Raw genomic sequence first — 18,128 nt, 5'->3', positions numbered from 1 at the left:
CTGACTGGAAATGAGTGGAAGAAACACCCTGTTGTGACTGGCCCAGAGGCCCCATGCATTTTAAGCCTAGACTTCTTCTGAAGTGGGTATTTCAAAGACCCAAAGGGACTCAGGTGGGCAATTGGGATAGCAGCTGTAGAGACAGAGGGTGTCAAGCAATTGAACACCTTGCCTGGACTATCAGAAAGCCCATCTGCAGTAGGACTCCTGAACGTGGAAGAGCAATGAGTGCCAGTTGCCACCTCGACAGTGCACCGCCGACAGTACCAAACGAATCAAAATGCCGTGATCCCCATCCACAAAATGATCCATGAGCTGGAGACTCAAGGGGTGGTCAGCAAGACTCAGTCACCCTTCAACAGCCCCATGTGGCCTGTGTGTAAATCTGAAGGAGAATGGAGACTGACTGTGGACCACTGGGCATTGAATGAAGTGACTCCACCACTGAGCGCTGCTGTGCCAGGCATGCTGGAACTCCAGTATGAGCTGGAGTCCAAGGCAGCGAAGTGGTACGCCACTATAGACATTGCTAACCTGTTTTTCTCCATTCCTCTGGCAGCAGAATGCAGGCCTAAGTTTGCCTTCACCTGGAGGGACATGCAGTACACCTGGAACTGACTGCCCCAGGGGTGGAAGCACAGCCCCACCATCTGCCATGGACTGATCCAGAGTGGACTAGAAAAGGGTGAGGCTTCAGAACATCTGCAGTATATTGATGACATCATTGTGTGGGGGAAGATGGCACCAGAAATGTTTGAGAAAGGAGAGAAAATCATCCAGATTCTCCTGACAGCCGGCTTCGCCATCAAGAAGAGCAAAGTCAAGGGATCTGCTCAAGAGATCCAGTTTCTGGGAGTGAAGTGGCAAGATGGATGGCATCAGATTCCCACCGATGTCATCAACAAGATCACAGCAATGTCTTCACCAACCTGCAAGAAGGAAACACAAGCTTTCCTAGGTGCCATAGGTTTTTGGAGGATGTATATTCCTGAGTACAGTCAGATTGTGAGCCCTCTCTCCCTGGTCACCCATAAGAAGAACACTTTCCACTGGGCCCCTGAGCAGCAACAAGACTTCACCCAGATCAAGCAGGAGATCGCTCATGCAGTAGCCCTCGGCCCAGTCAGGACAGGACCAGATGTGAAGAATGTGCTCTACTCTGCAGCCGGGAACCATGGTTTGTCCTGGAGCCTTTTTCAGAAGGTGTCTGGGGAGTCTCGAGGCTGACCACTAGGATTTTGGAGTCGAAGCTACAGAGGGTCTGAAGCCAACTATTCTCCAACAGATAAGGAAATTTTAGCAGCCTATGAAGGAGTCCAAGCTGCCGCAGAGGTAATAGGCACTGAAGCACAACTCCTCCTGGCACCCCGACTACCAGTACTGGGGTGGATGTTCAAAGCAAAGGTTCCCACCACCCACCATGCCACCAGTGCTACATGGAGCAAATGGATCACCTGTATTGGAAAACTGAATCACCCTGGGATTCTGGAAATAATTACAAACTGGCCGGAAGGTGAAAACATTGGTCTCGCTGATGAAGAGGAACAAGAATTGACACGTGCTGAAGAAACTCCACCATACAACCAACTGCCAGCGGAAGATACATGCTACGCTCTTTTTACCGATGGTTCTTGCCTCATTGTGGGAATGTGTTGGAGATTTTTTCAGAGATGGCTTAGAAGGCAGCTGTGAGGAGCAGGTCCTCACAGCCTGTTTCTGTGAACAGCAGAGGTTCTCAGGTTATTTTTAATTACAGGTAAAAGTGACAAGCATGAAGGCCTTGAGAGCCTTGCACATCAGAGTTCTCAGGCAGCTTTCTCATAACAAGTGGATGTTCTATCTTTGGCTGTTTTGGGAAAGCAAGAATAATTTTGAGAACCCAAATCTTGGTATTGGAAACATAAGGAGGAGTTGGTATGTTATCTCTGACCTATTGTGAGCTCAGATTTTGCAATATGCATGAACTTGATTAACACTGTTATAAAAAGTGTCTGATTGATCAATAAATCGGAGTCGATGGCTGACCAATGCAAGGTGGGTCGTCTCCCTTCTAACTTCAATAGGAATGAGACGAAAGTGGAAGGCAGCCGTATGGAGCCCCACATGACAGGTCGCAGAGGCCACTGAAGGAGAAGGTGGATCAAGCCAACTTGCTGAACTCAAAGCTGTTCAACTGGCCCTGGACGTTGCAGAAAGAGGGAAGTAGCCAAAGCTCTACCTCTACACTAATTCATGGATGGTAGACAATGCTTTGTGAGGATGGCTGGAGAGGTGGAAAGAGGCTAATTGGCAGAATAGAGGAAAACCAATTTGGGCTGCTGATGAGTGGAAAGACATCGCTACCAGGGTAGGGAGGCTACCTGTGAAAGCCCGCCATGTAGATGCTCATGTCCCCAAGAGTAGAGCCAATGAGGAGCACCAAAACAATGAGCAGGTAGACCAGGCTGCAAAGATAGGGGTCTCCAAGATAGATCTAGATTGGGAACACAAGGGTGAGTTATTCCTAGCTCGATGGGCCCATGATGCCTTAGGCCATCAGGGTAGAGATGCCACCTAAAAGTGGGAATGAGACTGATGGGTGGATTTAACCATGGACAGTATTTTTCAGGTCATCTATGACTGTGAGATGTGTGCTGCCATCAAGCAGGCCAAGCGAGTGAAGCCCCTCTGGTACGGTGGGCGGTGGTCCAAGTACAAGTATGGGGAGGCCTGGCAGATTGACTACATCACACTGCCCCAGACATGCCAGGGCAAACGCTACGTGCTGACCATGGTGGAAGCCACCACTGGATGGTTGGAAACCTACCCTGTGTCTCATGCTACAGCCCAGAACACCATCCTGGGCCTGGAAAATCAAGTTCTGTGGAGACATGGTACCCCTGAGAGGATTGAGTCAGACAACAGGACTCATTTCAAGAAGAGCCTTATCAACACCTGGTCTAGGGAACATGGCATTAAGTGGATATACCATATCCCCTAACATGCACCAGCTGCTGGCAAAGTGGAGAGATACAATGCGCTGTTAAAAACCACCTTGAAAGCATTAGGTGGGGGATCTTTCAAAAATTGGGAACAGCATTTAGAAAAGGCCACCTGGTTGGTTAACACCTGAGGCTCTACTAAGTGAGTGGGCCCTGCCCAATCTGAGCCTTTGCATAGAGTAGATGGAGACAAAGTCCCAGTGGTGCGTGTCAGAGGTTTGTTAGGAAAGACAGTTTGGATCAATTCTGCCTCGAGTACAGACAAACCCATTTGTGGGGTTGCTTTTGCTCAGGGACCGGGTTGCACATGGGGGATAATGCAAAGACATGGAAGAACACGATGTGTACCTCAGGGAGATCTGATTGTTGGGTGAGAACTCTGTGTAAATATCACTGTTTGCTGAATGTTACTGCCATTGTCTGTGTATAGCTGTATATTGGATGTGTAATGTATGTGTTTGTCGAGTTAAAATATATATTAGTTTTAGTAGTAAGCTGACGATATGGGGATAAGGGGTGGAATGTTCTGGGTTGGCTATATGATGCTTTTATCCCCAATCGTCTGTTCTGTTTATGCTGAATAGTAAGTTTTGCACCTTTAAGACTTCTTCCAGGGAGTGAAGGGGGGAGAGAAGAAGCATGCAATTTGTTTTCATACACTGCACTCACTCCTCCACATTCCTGCTCCTGCACTGTGTTCTCTGCGGATGGACAGACAGCAGGACAGAGCTCTCCTTTGTTTTAGTTAGTTTTACCTAGCTGAGGGAAAGAAGTTCCCTGGACTGTGAGGTTTTTTTCCCTTTTCTTTGGACCTGTTTAAACCTGCTCTGGACTGAACACCCACAAGAGCACCGGCATCACGCAGCTGTGGCCCACCGGGCTGGGTCTGGGCTGCCCCATTTCCAGCATCGGAGGGACTGATAAGAGACTGAGTGAGCCAAGGTGCAATCTGGGGAGGGGACTTTCTGAGTTTGTCATCTCTTTTGGAGCAGCAAGGGGTTTTATTGTTTAATGTTGTTTAGGTTTTATTGTTTAATAAACAGGGGTTTTTCCACTTTTCTCCAAGGAGGTATTTTCTCCTGGACTGGTTGGGGGGAGGGGCTAATTGAATCTGCTTTCCTAGAGGAGTCCCTTTGGGGGTTCTCTCCAAAATTTGCCCCGAACTAGGACAACACCCCAGCTAAATCTTTCAGCCTAAGACAACCTGTCATTGACTAAAACATATATCTGCAGAACATGGAGAAGAACAATTGAGTGCAACATGTAGCCTGTACACTGGCTGTGATTGCGATAGTAAAAACACTGTGATATAGAAATCCAAGATGGAAGATGAGTGTTGCAGAATGTGTGTTGTTCCTAGAAAATTGAAATTAAAGTGAGCTTGGTGTGACGCTGTTGAGTCAGGGACCGAAAGAAAGACTCCAGTCTTCAGGTGGATCAGAAGGCAAAACAGAATAATCCCTTTATTAGCAAGAAGTTGCGAGCTTTATAGTCTCACTCGCTAAGCTGAGACCTGATTGGTCTCAAAGTGAAAACATCTCACACTACTGGCATACTATGGATAGCACACTGTGGAGAACCATAACTATAAAAAATGGTTACAGAAAGAGAGATAATAATTGTTTTAATTTTTTTCCTCTAAGATTCCCAGGCTCAGCCTGGGAGAAATTATCTCTGTTCTTTCTTTGACTGAACTGAGAATATCCATACTTGGTTGGGAAGTACTGTTACTTTTATGATCAGCTAAAGAAATAGATATGGTATGAATAAAATACATTCATTTTGAATTAAAATATTTGGCAGAAGGTATTATTAATGCAATGTAGCAGAGTAAGATTTAAAGCTAACGAGTCCTTTGCCTGTAACTTCTTAAGTCAAAGAGTGATGTTTATTTTGATAGTAAGTTAAAATACTGTAAGAATTGTAATATGAAGTTACCTTGAATTGGATGTTCACAAACTGGGTTTGCTTTAATTAAACATCGGTTTAGAAGTAATTTGCTTTTGAAACAATCTTTCATAAACTAAGGAAAAAATTTTGACAGTGAGGTGCTCAGATATTGGAACAGTTTGTCTAGAGCTGTCTTGGATACTCCATTCTTGGAGATGATTGGAACCTGACTAGACACAAAGCCCTGGGAAAACAAACGTAACTTTGTTATTAGATGTGCTTTGGGCACAGAGTTAGAACAGATGACCTCATAATATTTGCTTCAGCCTAAATTACTCTGTCATTTTTAAGTTCTGTCTAGTTAGTAAAGCCTGTTGGACTGCATATCTTTTCATATAAAGAGCACTCAAATTCTTTGAACTCAAAGATGCTATTAAGGATATTAAAATTTATTTGGGGGAAGAGAAGAATTGATCTACAAAGAAAACTCACTAAGGTACCAGGTCAACCGGTTAGCTTCTCTCTCTGCTTCTAATTTGGTTCAACTTTTCCCCCACTGTGTTAGGGGATTAAGCTAAACTGAATTACTTTCTTTGTTGTAGTAAAAAGCACACATGAAGTTTGTTACCATAGCTCAGCTGACATACTGTATTTCACTGTTGCTCTAATAACTTGATTAAATGCCTAAGTTTTTTGAGTGTTATTTATTAGGACTAAGTTGAAATACTTGGTGCAATATGGAAAATTATAATCTAGCTAGAAATTAGTAAAAGAATTGTAGAGAAGGAGCCGGTAGAGGTGGTTAGTAGAATTAGAAGAGTGATTACCAGAGGAATAGTTGCAGTGGAGTACTCTAGGGATTGATCTTGAGTCTTATTTATGGTGCATTGTGATATTTGATGCAAGGGAAATATTGTCAAAACACAGGTAACTTTACAAGAAGCTGCTCTGAGGAAGTTAGATTCCTTGGAAAAAAAGTCTGGAGCAGAGTGAGTGGCACAGCTGAAACCTCAAATGATCCATACAGTTTTTGCCATCTGTAGTAATGAAAAAATAGATAATACTAGGATATGGGCAATGAAAAATTGCAAGAAAGATTGGTGGAAGAGGGAGCTAGAAAAATAGTCTGGAGAGAGGTAAGTTCATCTTGGCAAATATGATGAGCCACTAATCACCAAACAAGGATTAAAACCTCTTTTAAATTAAATGACAGTGACACAAAAATATTTTGATTATAAATTAATTAACTGAAAGTATCTGGTCATCTTTATGTTAAAAGGTTCTCAGTAAGACCATGGGGAGAAAAAGAAACATTAATTTAGAAAAGATGTTGATATGAATTTCTGTAACATAGCATAACAACTTTTAAAAATGAAGTAGCAGTCAATTCTAGAATATTTTTCTTGTGGTCTTGCAAACTCAGTCACTACACTAGCTCTGCATGGTGTTGCAGAAGCAAGGGGAACATATTTGATAAAATAAACATGGTCATATATTCGAATATGAATCCCAATATTACCAGTTAGATTGTGCCTGGGCCAGTGTGACCCTCGCTGCTGAGCCAAAGGCGGCTTCTGTGGTGCTTTACCCCAGAGACACCTTTAGCTTGCTGGTGATTGCAGCCGGGCACTAAACAAGTCCAGGCTTGTTAGGAACTCCCTTACCTCAGGAAGAAGACTTCAGGCGAAGGTGAGGAGTTAAAAGGAGAGGATTCTGCCGGAGGGTTATATGCAGTGGTTTATTCCATGGTTACAGAGGTCTGAATCTTCGGGAGACCTCCAACAGAATCCCGAGCACATGGCGTGCTTCACCTTTTAAGCTCAGGGGGAGGGGAGGGGACAGGTGAGCCACCAACCAGGTGGGAGGGGCGGGGTCTCAAGGGGTGAGGGACACCTACACAGGCCAATGACCTCTGGGCCTGAGGGGCATCCTTTGAATTTGACGAACCACACGACGCCTTTGCTGGAATGTTAAGCCTGATTGACAGGACTCACTCGGCAAGGGACGAGGCGGGGGAGGGGAAGAGGGTACTGGTACACCTGGGGAGGGACCCGGGACCCGGAAGTCTAAAACAGGACATTACAACACACCGCAACAGTCATAGAATTATATTAGCCTTAGAAATCAAATTATTTGAGCTGCTAATTCTACACCATGATAAGGAAGTTTGGTACAAAAATAGCACAGAAGAAATTAAACTGTTAGCAGAATCTTGTTAATAGTCCTCATAATGATCACAATCTCTTCACAATATTAAACACTGAAAACTGTCAGGCAACTCTAATCAAATATATATATATATATATATTTCTGAAAACAAAAGCATTTTAGTTGATAGACTGATACTATTACCTCACAGTGTGTTGTTAACACTGTATTGTATTTTGTAATATTAACTTAAGCTTGATTTCATGAAATGTGTGACAGATTAATGCTTCCTGAGCAGGTCCCTGTTCCTTCTCTCTCTCCCATTATTTATTTTCCTCTGCTTCCATATGTATAACTTATGTGGGTTCTAGCACTCAGCAGACTGTTTTGTGAGCTACAATGTTTCTAACATTTCCACCACGATAGAAAATGAACTCAAGAAAAAAATAATTTTAAAAAAATCTAGTTTTCTGCTAGATTAATGAGTTAAATCAGTGCAATGAATAGCTTGACAAGTAGCAGAATTAGCACTAGGGATGGAATAGGATGGCATAACCAGGTTTGGTATATGGGAGGAAGGAGGAATAAGAGTGGGGAGGAAGACATTTCCTTGTTGGCAGTATTAGACTGGTAATTTGTTCAAGTGTAGTCTGAGATAGTCTGCTGCCTGTTTTCCCAATGTAATGTACTTTTAGTAGGTACGTATGATAATGTGAATTACCTCAGAACGTATGACTATTTTACACTTCTGTACTGTTAGTTATGTAGATAATACAGCCTAATTTTATAAATTGTCATTCACTTTTACCATCATAAAATAGTCTTCCTGAATTTTCTGATGGAGTCTGATTTCTCACTTTAAACTGACAAAATAGATAAACTTTTTATATACATCAAGCAGTGGTGGGAGCTACACCAGAGTGAGTGAGGTCTTTTCCTTCGACTGTTATGCTAAGAAGTTGAAAATGAAATGAAACATAATTGTGAGTACAACTCACAACTGAATTAAATTTGGATGAAATGCAAGTGGCTTTTAAAGCAAACAGGGGCTTAAGATGGGAAAAGGTGGAGTCCGGGTGTGTAAGTACAATAATAATATTTTCTCTGTGTGTTTCTGCTGTAAGAAATTTTTAAAAATATATTGAAGTTATTGGGTTCTGCTGTAATTAAAATTACAAAATCAGGTTTTTTTTAAAATAAAAGTTATTAAATGAAAGGGAGTTATGGAAATGTCTTTTGCAAAAATAATAGCAACTATAGTTAAAAGGTGCTTTGTTTCTGATAGCTATGTCAGAGAAAATATTGCAGTCTTTAGGAAAGAAATACTGTAACTCATTCCTTTTGATTTTGAGCATAATCATGCTGAAATTCCACTTTGAGTGTTTGCTTCCAACAAGATTTCATTTAACTATTTTTTTCTAAAAATTAGAGGATACTACCTCCTTGATAGGCATGGAATTGTTTTTGAATAATCTTTTAATAGTGCTATGGAGATGTGAAACTCTATAGAGACTCTAAAATATTGAAAATTAGTACAGGAAGTATACTAAAAATTTCATAATAATCACTCAATCCCCTATTTAATATAATTGTTCCAGATAGTGATATTTTGCCCAGTTCACTTTATTTGTTTAAAATAAAATTTTAAATTTATTTTATTTGTTTAAAATCCTATTTTATAGGATTTTAATAATAATGCAAAGTTATAAATCATTATAGGACAACAATATTAGTCTTAGTTCAAATAATAAATCTTAGAATCCATAATTTTTTTATTTCCACTATTAATATTTATTTATTTTTATTAAATAGCTACGTAGTAATGTTTTACCTGCACATTAAAGAGAAGCAAATTAGTTTCAGCATGTGCCTGGAAGATTGCCAGACCTCTGGTAGCAGTTGTCTTGCTTGATTTGACTGCCCGTTCTTTTGATGCTTCATGTTGAGAGGCAGTGGACTTCTGTTTGAGTGAGTGGGGCCAGCTTTTATAATTTTCAACTTTTGTGGGAAACCTCCCACATCAGAAATATTTAAACTTTCTCTTCCTTAAATTTAAGAGTTCTGAGCTATTTTTCACAGAAGTCTTTAAAATCTCATTACTTTAATATGATTTACTGAAAAACATGCAAGTGCATATCAGTAATGAGCTCCCATAGAAAAGCAGTATTTTTCTTAATTTGACAGGTATATCAGTTTTGTTGAAGAACCACTAAAACATTTAAAAACTTATTGGTCATGAAAAGATAACTGTGTAAGACTTGTGTATTATTCTGAATGAAAGGCTTGAGATCTTTTCAAGCAGTGGAACACAGCTACCACCACTCCTTGCTAAGAAGAAAGTCATTGCCTGCACGATATATTTCCATTCACATAAACTTCAAAATGATACAGCCTTTTTAATGGGGTGGATAAGAGGTAATAAAAGTAATTACAGTGTATGATAGCTATTCCAGGTCTGTTTGTAGAACAAGTATGAATCAAATCTGGGAGTTTGAAATGTTTAGGCATTAGATGAGTATGTTGGATTAATCTAATTACTTACTGTCTTTTTCCAATGTAGCCAGCAGCCAGCTTCAGGCGTAGCTTATTCCCATCCAACTACAGTTGCCAGCTACACTGTCCACCAAGCACCAGTTGCTGCGCACACTGTCACTGCAGCCTATGCTCCAGCAGCAGCTACAGTTGCAGTAGCCAGGCCTGCTCCAGTAGCTGTTGCAGCTGCTGCAACAGCTGCTGCTTATGGAGGCTATCCTACAGCGCACACAGCTACAGATTATGGTTATACACAGAGGCAACAAGAAGCTCCACCACCACCACCTCCTGTCACTACGCAGAACTACCAGGTGTGTTTTTTTAAAAAAAAATAATTGCGTAATTTTCAAATTATATGTTAAAAGGAGGAGGCCTGTTTGGATAAGAGAATGTGGTGATATTTATATTTTTTTCTTCCATGGTTCACAGCTAAAACTGTGATAGAATGTGAAGTGACTGCTGTTCTGTATGGTGTGTATAGAGGATTATCAGCAGTAATACTGATAAGATTTAGACATTCACACAATAAACAATGCATTGACATTTATCTCCAGATTATTTTGTGAAGTACTGCTGAAATACTTGTCTTGGCTAGCCCAACTGTCTGTCATGGTTTGACGCTGGCGCAATGCCAGTGCTTCCATGAAAATATATGCTCCCTGATGTCTGCTGTGAGATGTGACCAGGAATAAGCAAATCAGGCCCCCACTTAGAAATAAAGAAAACTTTATTAACTAAACTGCAACTCTAATAACAAGAAACACACAGGGAAAATGCAAACGTTCCAAAAACATTTCTTCCTCCCCCCACCAAATTCCAATACATCTATCCCCCAAAATCACCAACTCTTGGTCTATCACTACTCTTTAGGTAACCAATTCTCAATTCATCAAGAGGAGAGGAGTCTTTCTTGTGCCATAGGCTTCCCCAGGAAACACTGTCGAAACCTCCTGTGTTTCCATATCACTCATGGCACCGCCCAGAGAACATCTGCCATCGTGACCTCTTCTTTTCACGTCTGGTGCTCTCACTACTGAACATGGACCAGAGCTGCTTCTAGGGTCATCTTTTTTAAGGATGCTTTGTCCCGTTCCAAGCAGAGCATAGTCTCACCTTTGGGACACCTGTCCCCCCCCAAATTTCACCCCCTGGGTCCGAGGGGTCTCAACACTGAACCCTCTTGGGTCTGAGGCATCGCCTCCCTCTAGATGCAGTCTCTGTGTCACAAGGAACATGGTTCTGTCCATGGCTATAGCAAGAAGAGTCCAGCAAAAGCCACTCCCATCATCTCTTCCCACCTAAGATTCTTCTCTGCTCTTGCGCATCTTCACTCACCCGAACCTTCATCATACTCGCCCATTTCTTCCTCTATTTAATCTCTGTCTCTCTTCTAAGAAAGATTAATGTTCTGAAAGGTTTTCATTGTCCAAAAAAGGGTTAAAAGCTCGGGCTCTGCCCTCCCAAAGCTCCCACTCGCCGCTGGCTGGACGCCTTCTCGCTGCACCCTCTCCCTTTCTCTGCGGCCGGGCTGGGCTGCCAGCACATCATATCAAATTTCAAGGTCTCACAGGCTCTCTCTCTCTCTCTCTGCCTCCTGGATGGGGGGGGGGGGGGGGGGGGGGCTGCCCAATGCCTCTCGATGCTCTTCCACCCTTCTATCCTCAGGGCCCGGCCTACCTCACGGCGCATGGCTTCCCCTCCCCCACCCAGCCGGGAGCTGGGCAGGGGAGGTCCGACCTGCTTCCCTTGCCAGACCCAAGAGAACTTCCCCCAGGAGTGCCCTGATTTTTAACCCGTGTTCTCCGAAGCGTATCCATTGTCCCCAGTGGCCACACCAGGTGCCAATATTCAAATCTGAACACCCATTGGTGTGACCACAGCATATCCCAGAAAACCTACTTCCTCTCAAACCATGGCACTGTCCAAGTGGCATGCAGTTAAATGGGTCATGGAACTGATTTAGATGAAAAAATTGTTCCAATAAAAATTTTCAGTGGGAGATAGTAGTTCCCTTGTCAGATTCCTGGTTGCCACAGGAGCTCTAGCACCAAATGTAAGAGGATAGAAGATTACTCTAGGAGAGGAACTGTCTTTTGAGTAGATTTTGGGTACCCTTTGTGAGATGTCTGTCTACCTTTGTGTGGCTGTGTGGCTACAGGATTTTATAAAAGGAAACTGTTGTGTTTTCATCTCGCTCTGACCTTTACTGACACTCCTTTGCATTGAATCTAGCAGTTGTCAGCATTTGAGTGGGTCAGTTCAGGATAAGGATTCCACAGAAGGTTAACCAACTTAAAAAGGAACAGCATCTTTCCATGGGATTGACAGACTTCTGCAGAATTTCCTTGGTTCTGCATAGTTGTGATGCCAATGCAAGAGATGGATGTGGGATCATGTAGGGTGAGGAGAGATGTGATGGTACCTCAGACAACTTCCCATTCTTACACTGGCTTAAATGTCTTATGAAACAACATCCTGTCAGTGACTGGTATCACTCTTCAGAAATAAAGAAACTTAGAAGTACAAATCAGTGCTGCATCAGTTTTGCAGTCGGAAGATTTCAGTACGTAGTGGTTATCTTGGGACTTATTTAAGATAACTGTTTATTCCAAAGAGCGAGAAGTTGCAGTCTTTTCTGTCTGTCTAAATTGACACAATGTAAGGGTATATACACATCAGTAACCCTAGCCCATTGGTTTCAGACAGCTTAGATGCAGAAAGATGAGCAGTTTTACATGGCCAGGTAGTTTCCTATTAGAAATGTGAGCTTTATTTGTATTTTTAGCAGCTTTTTTTGTTACACTATCTAGACTCTAATTTGCATTTTTATTTGTTTAAAGCTACTATACTGTTACTGTATGTTATTAATTCCTTTGTAGGGCTTTGAACTTTGTTACATATGGTAATGAACCAAAATGTAGGAATCTTTCCAGTAGCATGTTTACACATAATTACAAGGTTGTTAAACTAGTCAGTTATTAGATGCATTCAGATAGATAACAGTCCCCTAAATTAAAGAAAAATACTACAAGAAAGACATTGAGGCGCTGGAGTGTGTCCGAAGAAGGGCAGTGAAAATGGTGAAGGGTCTGGAACATAAGTCTTCTGAGGAGTGGCTGAAGGAGCTAGGGTTGTGTAGCCTGGAGAAGAGGCTGAGGGGAAATCTTACTGCTCTGAAAAGAGGTTGTAGTGAGGTGGGTCTCAGTCTCATTTCACAAGTAACAATTGACAATACAAAAGGAAATGGCCTCAAGTTGCACCAGGGGAGGTTTGGTTTGGATATTAGGAAACATTTCTTTATGGGAATGGTTCTGAAGCATTGGAGCAGGCTGCCCCGGGAAGTGGTGGAGTCACCATTCCTGGAAATGTTCAAAAAATGTGTGGATATGGTTTAGTAGTGAACATGGTGGTAGTGCTCGGTTGACTGTTGGACCTGGTGATCTTAGAGGTCTTTTCTAACCATAATGATTCTATTATTTCATTCACCAGCACCCCCAAGTCCTTGGCAGGGCTGCTCTCAATTTCTTCATTCCCTACCCTGTATTGATACAAGAGATTGCCCAGACTCAGGTGCAGCACCTTGCACTTAGTCTTGTTGAACCTCATGAGTTTCCCATAGGCCACATCTTGGGCTTGTCCAGGTTGCTCTGGATGGCATCCCATCCTTCAGGAATGTCAACTGTACTGCTCAGCTTGGTGCTATCTGCAAACTTGCCGAGGGTGCACTCAATCCTTTCATCTATGTCATTGATGAAGACATTGAATAGCACTGGGTCCCAATACGAACCCCTGAGTGACACCACTTATCACCAATGTCCATTGGGACACTGAGCTGTTGACAGATACACTCTGGATGCAACCATCCAAGCAATTCCTTATCCACTGAACAGCTCACCCATCGAATCCTCTCTCCAACTGAGAGAGAAGGATGTTGTGGGGGACCATGTCAAAGGCTTTACAGAAGTCTAAATAAAGGATATCTGTAGCCCTTCCCTTGTCCACTGATGGAGTCACTCCATCGTAGATGGCCACTAGGTTGGTCAGACTTGCCCTTGGTGAAGCCATGCTGATTGTCCTGAATCACCTGCCTGTCCTCCATGTGCCGTAGCAGAGCTTCTAAGAGGATCTGTTTCAGGATCTTCTCAGGCACAGATGTGATGCTAACAGGGCCGTAGTTCCCAGGGTCTTCATTTCTACCCTTTTTTAAGATGGGTGCAAGGTTTCCCTTTTTCCAGTCTCCTGGGACTTCACATGACAGCCATGACTTTTCAAATACAATGGAGAATGGCTTGGTGATCATGAACCTGATCTTCTCTTACAGTGGGAGGGACTTTGCTCTCCCAGTCTGTCTTGCAGTCTATCCACTTGAGAAGTGTGGGAAGAAAGGTTGCCATTGAAGACTGAGTCAAAAAAGCTGTAGAGTACCTCAGCCTTTTCCTCATTATTATTGAGAGTTTGCCAGTCTTGCTTATCAGGAGTGGTACATCATCTTTGATCTTCCTTTTCTGGCTGACATACCTGTAGAAGTCCTTCCTGTTATTCTTTGCCTCCTTTTTCAAGTTCAGCTCCTGCTGCACCTTGGTCTTCCACGCATCATCCTGACACAACCGGTGTCTCTATATGCTTTCCAGGACACCTGTTCTTGATTCCACTGCCTGTGCATTTCCCTCTTGCCCTTTAGTTTGACTCAGCCATGCTGGTCTCTTGCCTTCTTTGCCTGACTTGTGCTGGGGGATTGCAAGCTCTCTTTGCTCAATGGAAGACTTGTTAAAGATCTGCCAGCTCTGTTCTGCTCCTTGGCCCTGAGGGCAGTTTCTCAGGGGGATCCTATTGACTAACTCCTTGAACAGCTGGAAGCTTATTTTCCCAAAATTCTGGGTCTTGACTCAGCCTGACCCATATTCCTCAGGACTGCAAATTCTGTGAGTGCATGATCACTGCAGCCCAGGCTGCCTCCAATCTTGATGACCCTCATTAGCTCACTTACACTGGTGACCATCAGGTCCAGTATTGCATCCCTTCTGGTAGTGCTGTCTATTAGCTGGCTTAAGAAGTTATCCTCCATGCATTTCAGGAGTCTTCTGGATTGCCTACAGCTCACTGTGCTACTTTCCCAGCAGATGTCGGAGTGGTTGAAGCCCCCTAGCAGGACAAGAACCTGCAATTGCGATGTCTCCTGTAGCTGGAGCAAGAAGGCTTTGTCAATAGGCTTCTCCTGATTGAGTGGCCTGTAGTAAGCACCAACCACAGGGTTCCCTTTTTCAGCTCTGTCTCTATTTCTCACTTATAAGCTTTCAACCTTCTCATGGCTGTTCTTCAGAGACAGCTCTTCATAATCTATCCATTTCTTGACAAAGGGGACAACCCCTCCACCCCTCTTTTTATCTCTGTCCTTTCTGAACAGTCTGTAGCCATCAATTACCACACTCCAGTCATGGGATTTGTCCCACCAAGTTTCAGTAATGGCAACAAGGTTGTAGCTTTGTAGCAGCATGGAGACTTCCAACTCCTGTTTGTTGCCTATGCTGCGTGCATTGGTGTAAAGGCATCTCAGCTGGGCTGTCAGCATATCACCTTTTTTATAGGAACACCTCTCCTCTGAGGTGTTTTCCTAGTGACTTCTATTACCTCAGGAGCCCCTGGCTCATCTCCGTAAGTCTTCAGGTGTGCTTCAGTGTGGCTAGCACATCTCAGAGTCACGGGCTGAAGGCCCTCGCTATCACTCCATCCCTCTAATCTTGATGTGTTGTCCCACCGCTTGTCAAGGACAAGCCTGATATTATCCCTCTCCCCTGTCATGTCTGGTTTAAAGCTCTATATCAATGAGTGCTACTAGCTCCTGAGCAAAGACCCTCTTTCTCTTTTGAAAAAGGGGAATCCCATCTGATTCCAGCATGCCTTGTGTCATATAGGCCATTCCATTATACAAACACGTGAAATTGTGGCAGTGTGTCATGGTTTGGGCCTGGCACAGAGCCAGTGCTCCCATGAGTATACCCTCTGCCTGGTGTCTGCTGTGAGATGTGACCAGGAATAAGCAAAGCAGGCTCCAGCTTAGAAATAAAGAAAACTTTATTACCTAAACTACAAGAAAAGAAGGAAAAAAACTATAAGGAAAAAAAAATTGAAAACCTTACAAAAAACACTTTCCTCCTCCCCACCACCAAAATTTCCCAATCCGATACATTCCCCCAAATCACCAACCGCCCAGTTTGGCACCACACTTTAGAATACTCAAATTTCAGTTCATGAAGAGGAGAGGAGTCCTTCTTGCACCATAGGCTTCCCCTGGAAACATGCTGAAACCTCGTGTGCTTCCATGTCACTCGGCACTGCCCAGAAAGTCCTTTTGCCATTTGTGACATCTTCCTTCCATGCCCAGTGCTCTCACCACTGTGCATGGACCAGAGCTGCTTTTAGGGCTGTCTTTTAAGGATGCCTTGTCTCACTCCAAAAAGGCACAGTCTCTGCTTTGGGACATCTGTCCCCCCCATTTTTTTTCCAACCCCCTGGGGCCGAGGGGTCCCCACGATGAACCCTCCTGGTTCTGAGGCACTGCCTCCCCCTAAGTGCAGTCTCTGTGTCACAGGAATAAAACTGAGTCTATGGCCACACAAGAAAAGTCCGGCCAAAAGGCCACTCCAATCATCTCTCTCTCCACTCAGCCAGTCTTCTCCACTTCCCCTGGGCCAGGTCCTTGTTATCTCATCTCTTATCTCTCTTCCTATTCAGCTCTGAGGAGGATCAGCATTTTTGCGAGGTCCCAATCATGAAAGAAAGGGTTTAAAAATTTCAGTCTCTGCCTGTCCCAGATCTCCAGCACTCCCACACTCACTGCTGCTCCGGCCGGGCACCTCCTCGCTGCACTCCACCCCCTTCTCCTCCTTGGCTGGCTGCTATCACATTCATCGTCGCCGGCTCTCCCTCTCTCTCTTCTGGGGGGGGATGGCTGCCCAATATCTCTTGGGGCTCCTCCACCCTTCCATCCTCAAGGGCCTCCTCACCCCTCATCTCTGTCCAGGCCCAGGCCTACCACATGGCTGCCCCTCCCCTGCCCAGCAGCAGCGGCTGGACAGGGGAAGGGAGATCCGACCTCCTTCCCTCAAAGTCCCAAGAGAGCCTCCCAGGGCTGAAGCTCTGCTTTTAACCCCTGTGTGTTCTCGGAGGTGTCTCCAAACCCCACTGGCCACACCAGGTGCCAATATCAAAATCCGAGCACCCATTGGTTTGACCACAGCATCCCAGAATTCCCACTTCTTCCTGGTCAAACCACCACACAGTGACACCAGCCATAGAGCCATGTATTAGACTGGGTTCATCTGTTTCTTCCAATGTCTCTGCCCACAACTGGGAGGATAGAGGAGAAAATAACGTGTTCTCCATATTCCCTTACCAGCTATCCCAAGGCCCTGAAGTCTCTTTTGATTGCCCTTGGATTATGTATTGTGATTTCATCACCACCCATGTGGAAGACCAATAATGGGTAGTATTCTGAGAGCTGTACCAGGCTAGAGAACTTTCCCAGTCATGTCTTTAACCCTGGCCCCAGGGAGGCAGCACACTTCCTTAAGAGGAGGATCCATCCAGCATATTGTACCCTCTGTTCACCTTAGAAGGCAACTGCCTACAGCTGCAACCTGTCTTTTCCTCGTGGAGGTGGTTGTTATACAGAGGGTAGGCCTTTCTGATTCTGGCAACACCTCTGGCATAGATGGACCTCTATCCTCATCATCCTTTGACTGGCCTTCTACATCTTCGTACCTATTGTACAGAGGCACCTGGGAGGGTGAGGTGGGCAAGGAGGGGATTCACCTGCTGCCCTGAGTGAGGACTTGCCTCCATTCACCCCTTTTCTTCGAGCTACTGCCTTCTATCTGCCCAAACGGAAAAATATAGGACCTCCTTGATATTTTTTTTTCTGGTGGCTCTTCCTGTCGCAGTGAGGGCCAAGCCATGGTTCCATGTTTTTAAACTTGTGAATATATTGTGGTTTGTGGAGATCTATGGTGGATTTTTTCCTTCGTATTTTACAGGAATGCAGTCTGATATAGTCATGAAAAACTAGTGTGCACTGAGCTGCTTTTTGGTAACAAATATAATTTGGAAGGGGAAAAGTAGTTTAATAGCATGAGATTAACTCCTAGATTATGTCTGAAAAAGACCATTCAGGCGTGTCTTCAGGCCTGAAGTATCTGTAAACATAAATTTAATTTCTTTAATACATATATTAGTATATAATGTATCTGTAAATATTTTTTAAATCTACTTAAGTAGAATAGAAGAAAAATCTTTGACTCTGCTAATGATGTTTCTTATTCCAGATATATAGTTAAGGAGAAATTTGATGGGTTTTCTTTTTTGAATTTTTAGGATTCCTATTCTTATGTTCGATCTACTGCCCCAGCTGTAGCTTATGACAGCAAACAATATTATCAACAGCCAACAGCAACTGCTGCGGCTGTGGCTGCTGCTGCACAGCCCCAACCTTCAGTGGCTGAGTCATACTACCAGACAGGTAGGTGGCATGAATTAACTCCTGTCATTATATACAGTCTGTATACTATTTTAATAGCTTAA

The 18,128-nt window shown here is 43.6% G+C and overlaps 1 protein-coding gene and 1 non-coding gene across 3 annotated transcripts in view; both read left to right on the top strand.

Annotated features, from left to right (window-relative positions):
- Positions 1-18,128, top strand: part of LOC135460202 (zinc finger RNA-binding protein-like) — a 73,468-nt gene that overhangs the window by 19,532 nt on the left and 35,808 nt on the right. For both annotated transcript variants that reach the window (XM_064736937.1, XM_064736936.1), the window contains exons 3-4: positions 9,580-9,862; positions 17,922-18,066. In XM_064736937.1, coding sequence (XP_064593007.1) covers positions 9,580-9,862; positions 17,922-18,066 — 428 coding nt within the window. The remainder of the gene's footprint in view (positions 1-9,579; positions 9,863-17,921; positions 18,067-18,128) is intronic.
- On the top strand, positions 6,283-6,386 carry LOC135460207 (small nucleolar RNA SNORA66). Its single transcript, XR_010443190.1, has one exon. It is a non-coding gene; the product is annotated as a small nucleolar RNA SNORA66 (small nucleolar RNA).

The sequence above is a fragment of the Zonotrichia leucophrys genome, unplaced genomic scaffold, assembly GCF_028769735.1.
Source record: "Zonotrichia leucophrys gambelii isolate GWCS_2022_RI unplaced genomic scaffold, RI_Zleu_2.0 Scaffold_33_1714398, whole genome shotgun sequence".
NCBI lineage: Eukaryota > Metazoa > Chordata > Aves > Passeriformes > Passerellidae > Zonotrichia > Zonotrichia leucophrys.
This window is presented reverse-complemented; position numbering and strand designations above follow the sequence as displayed.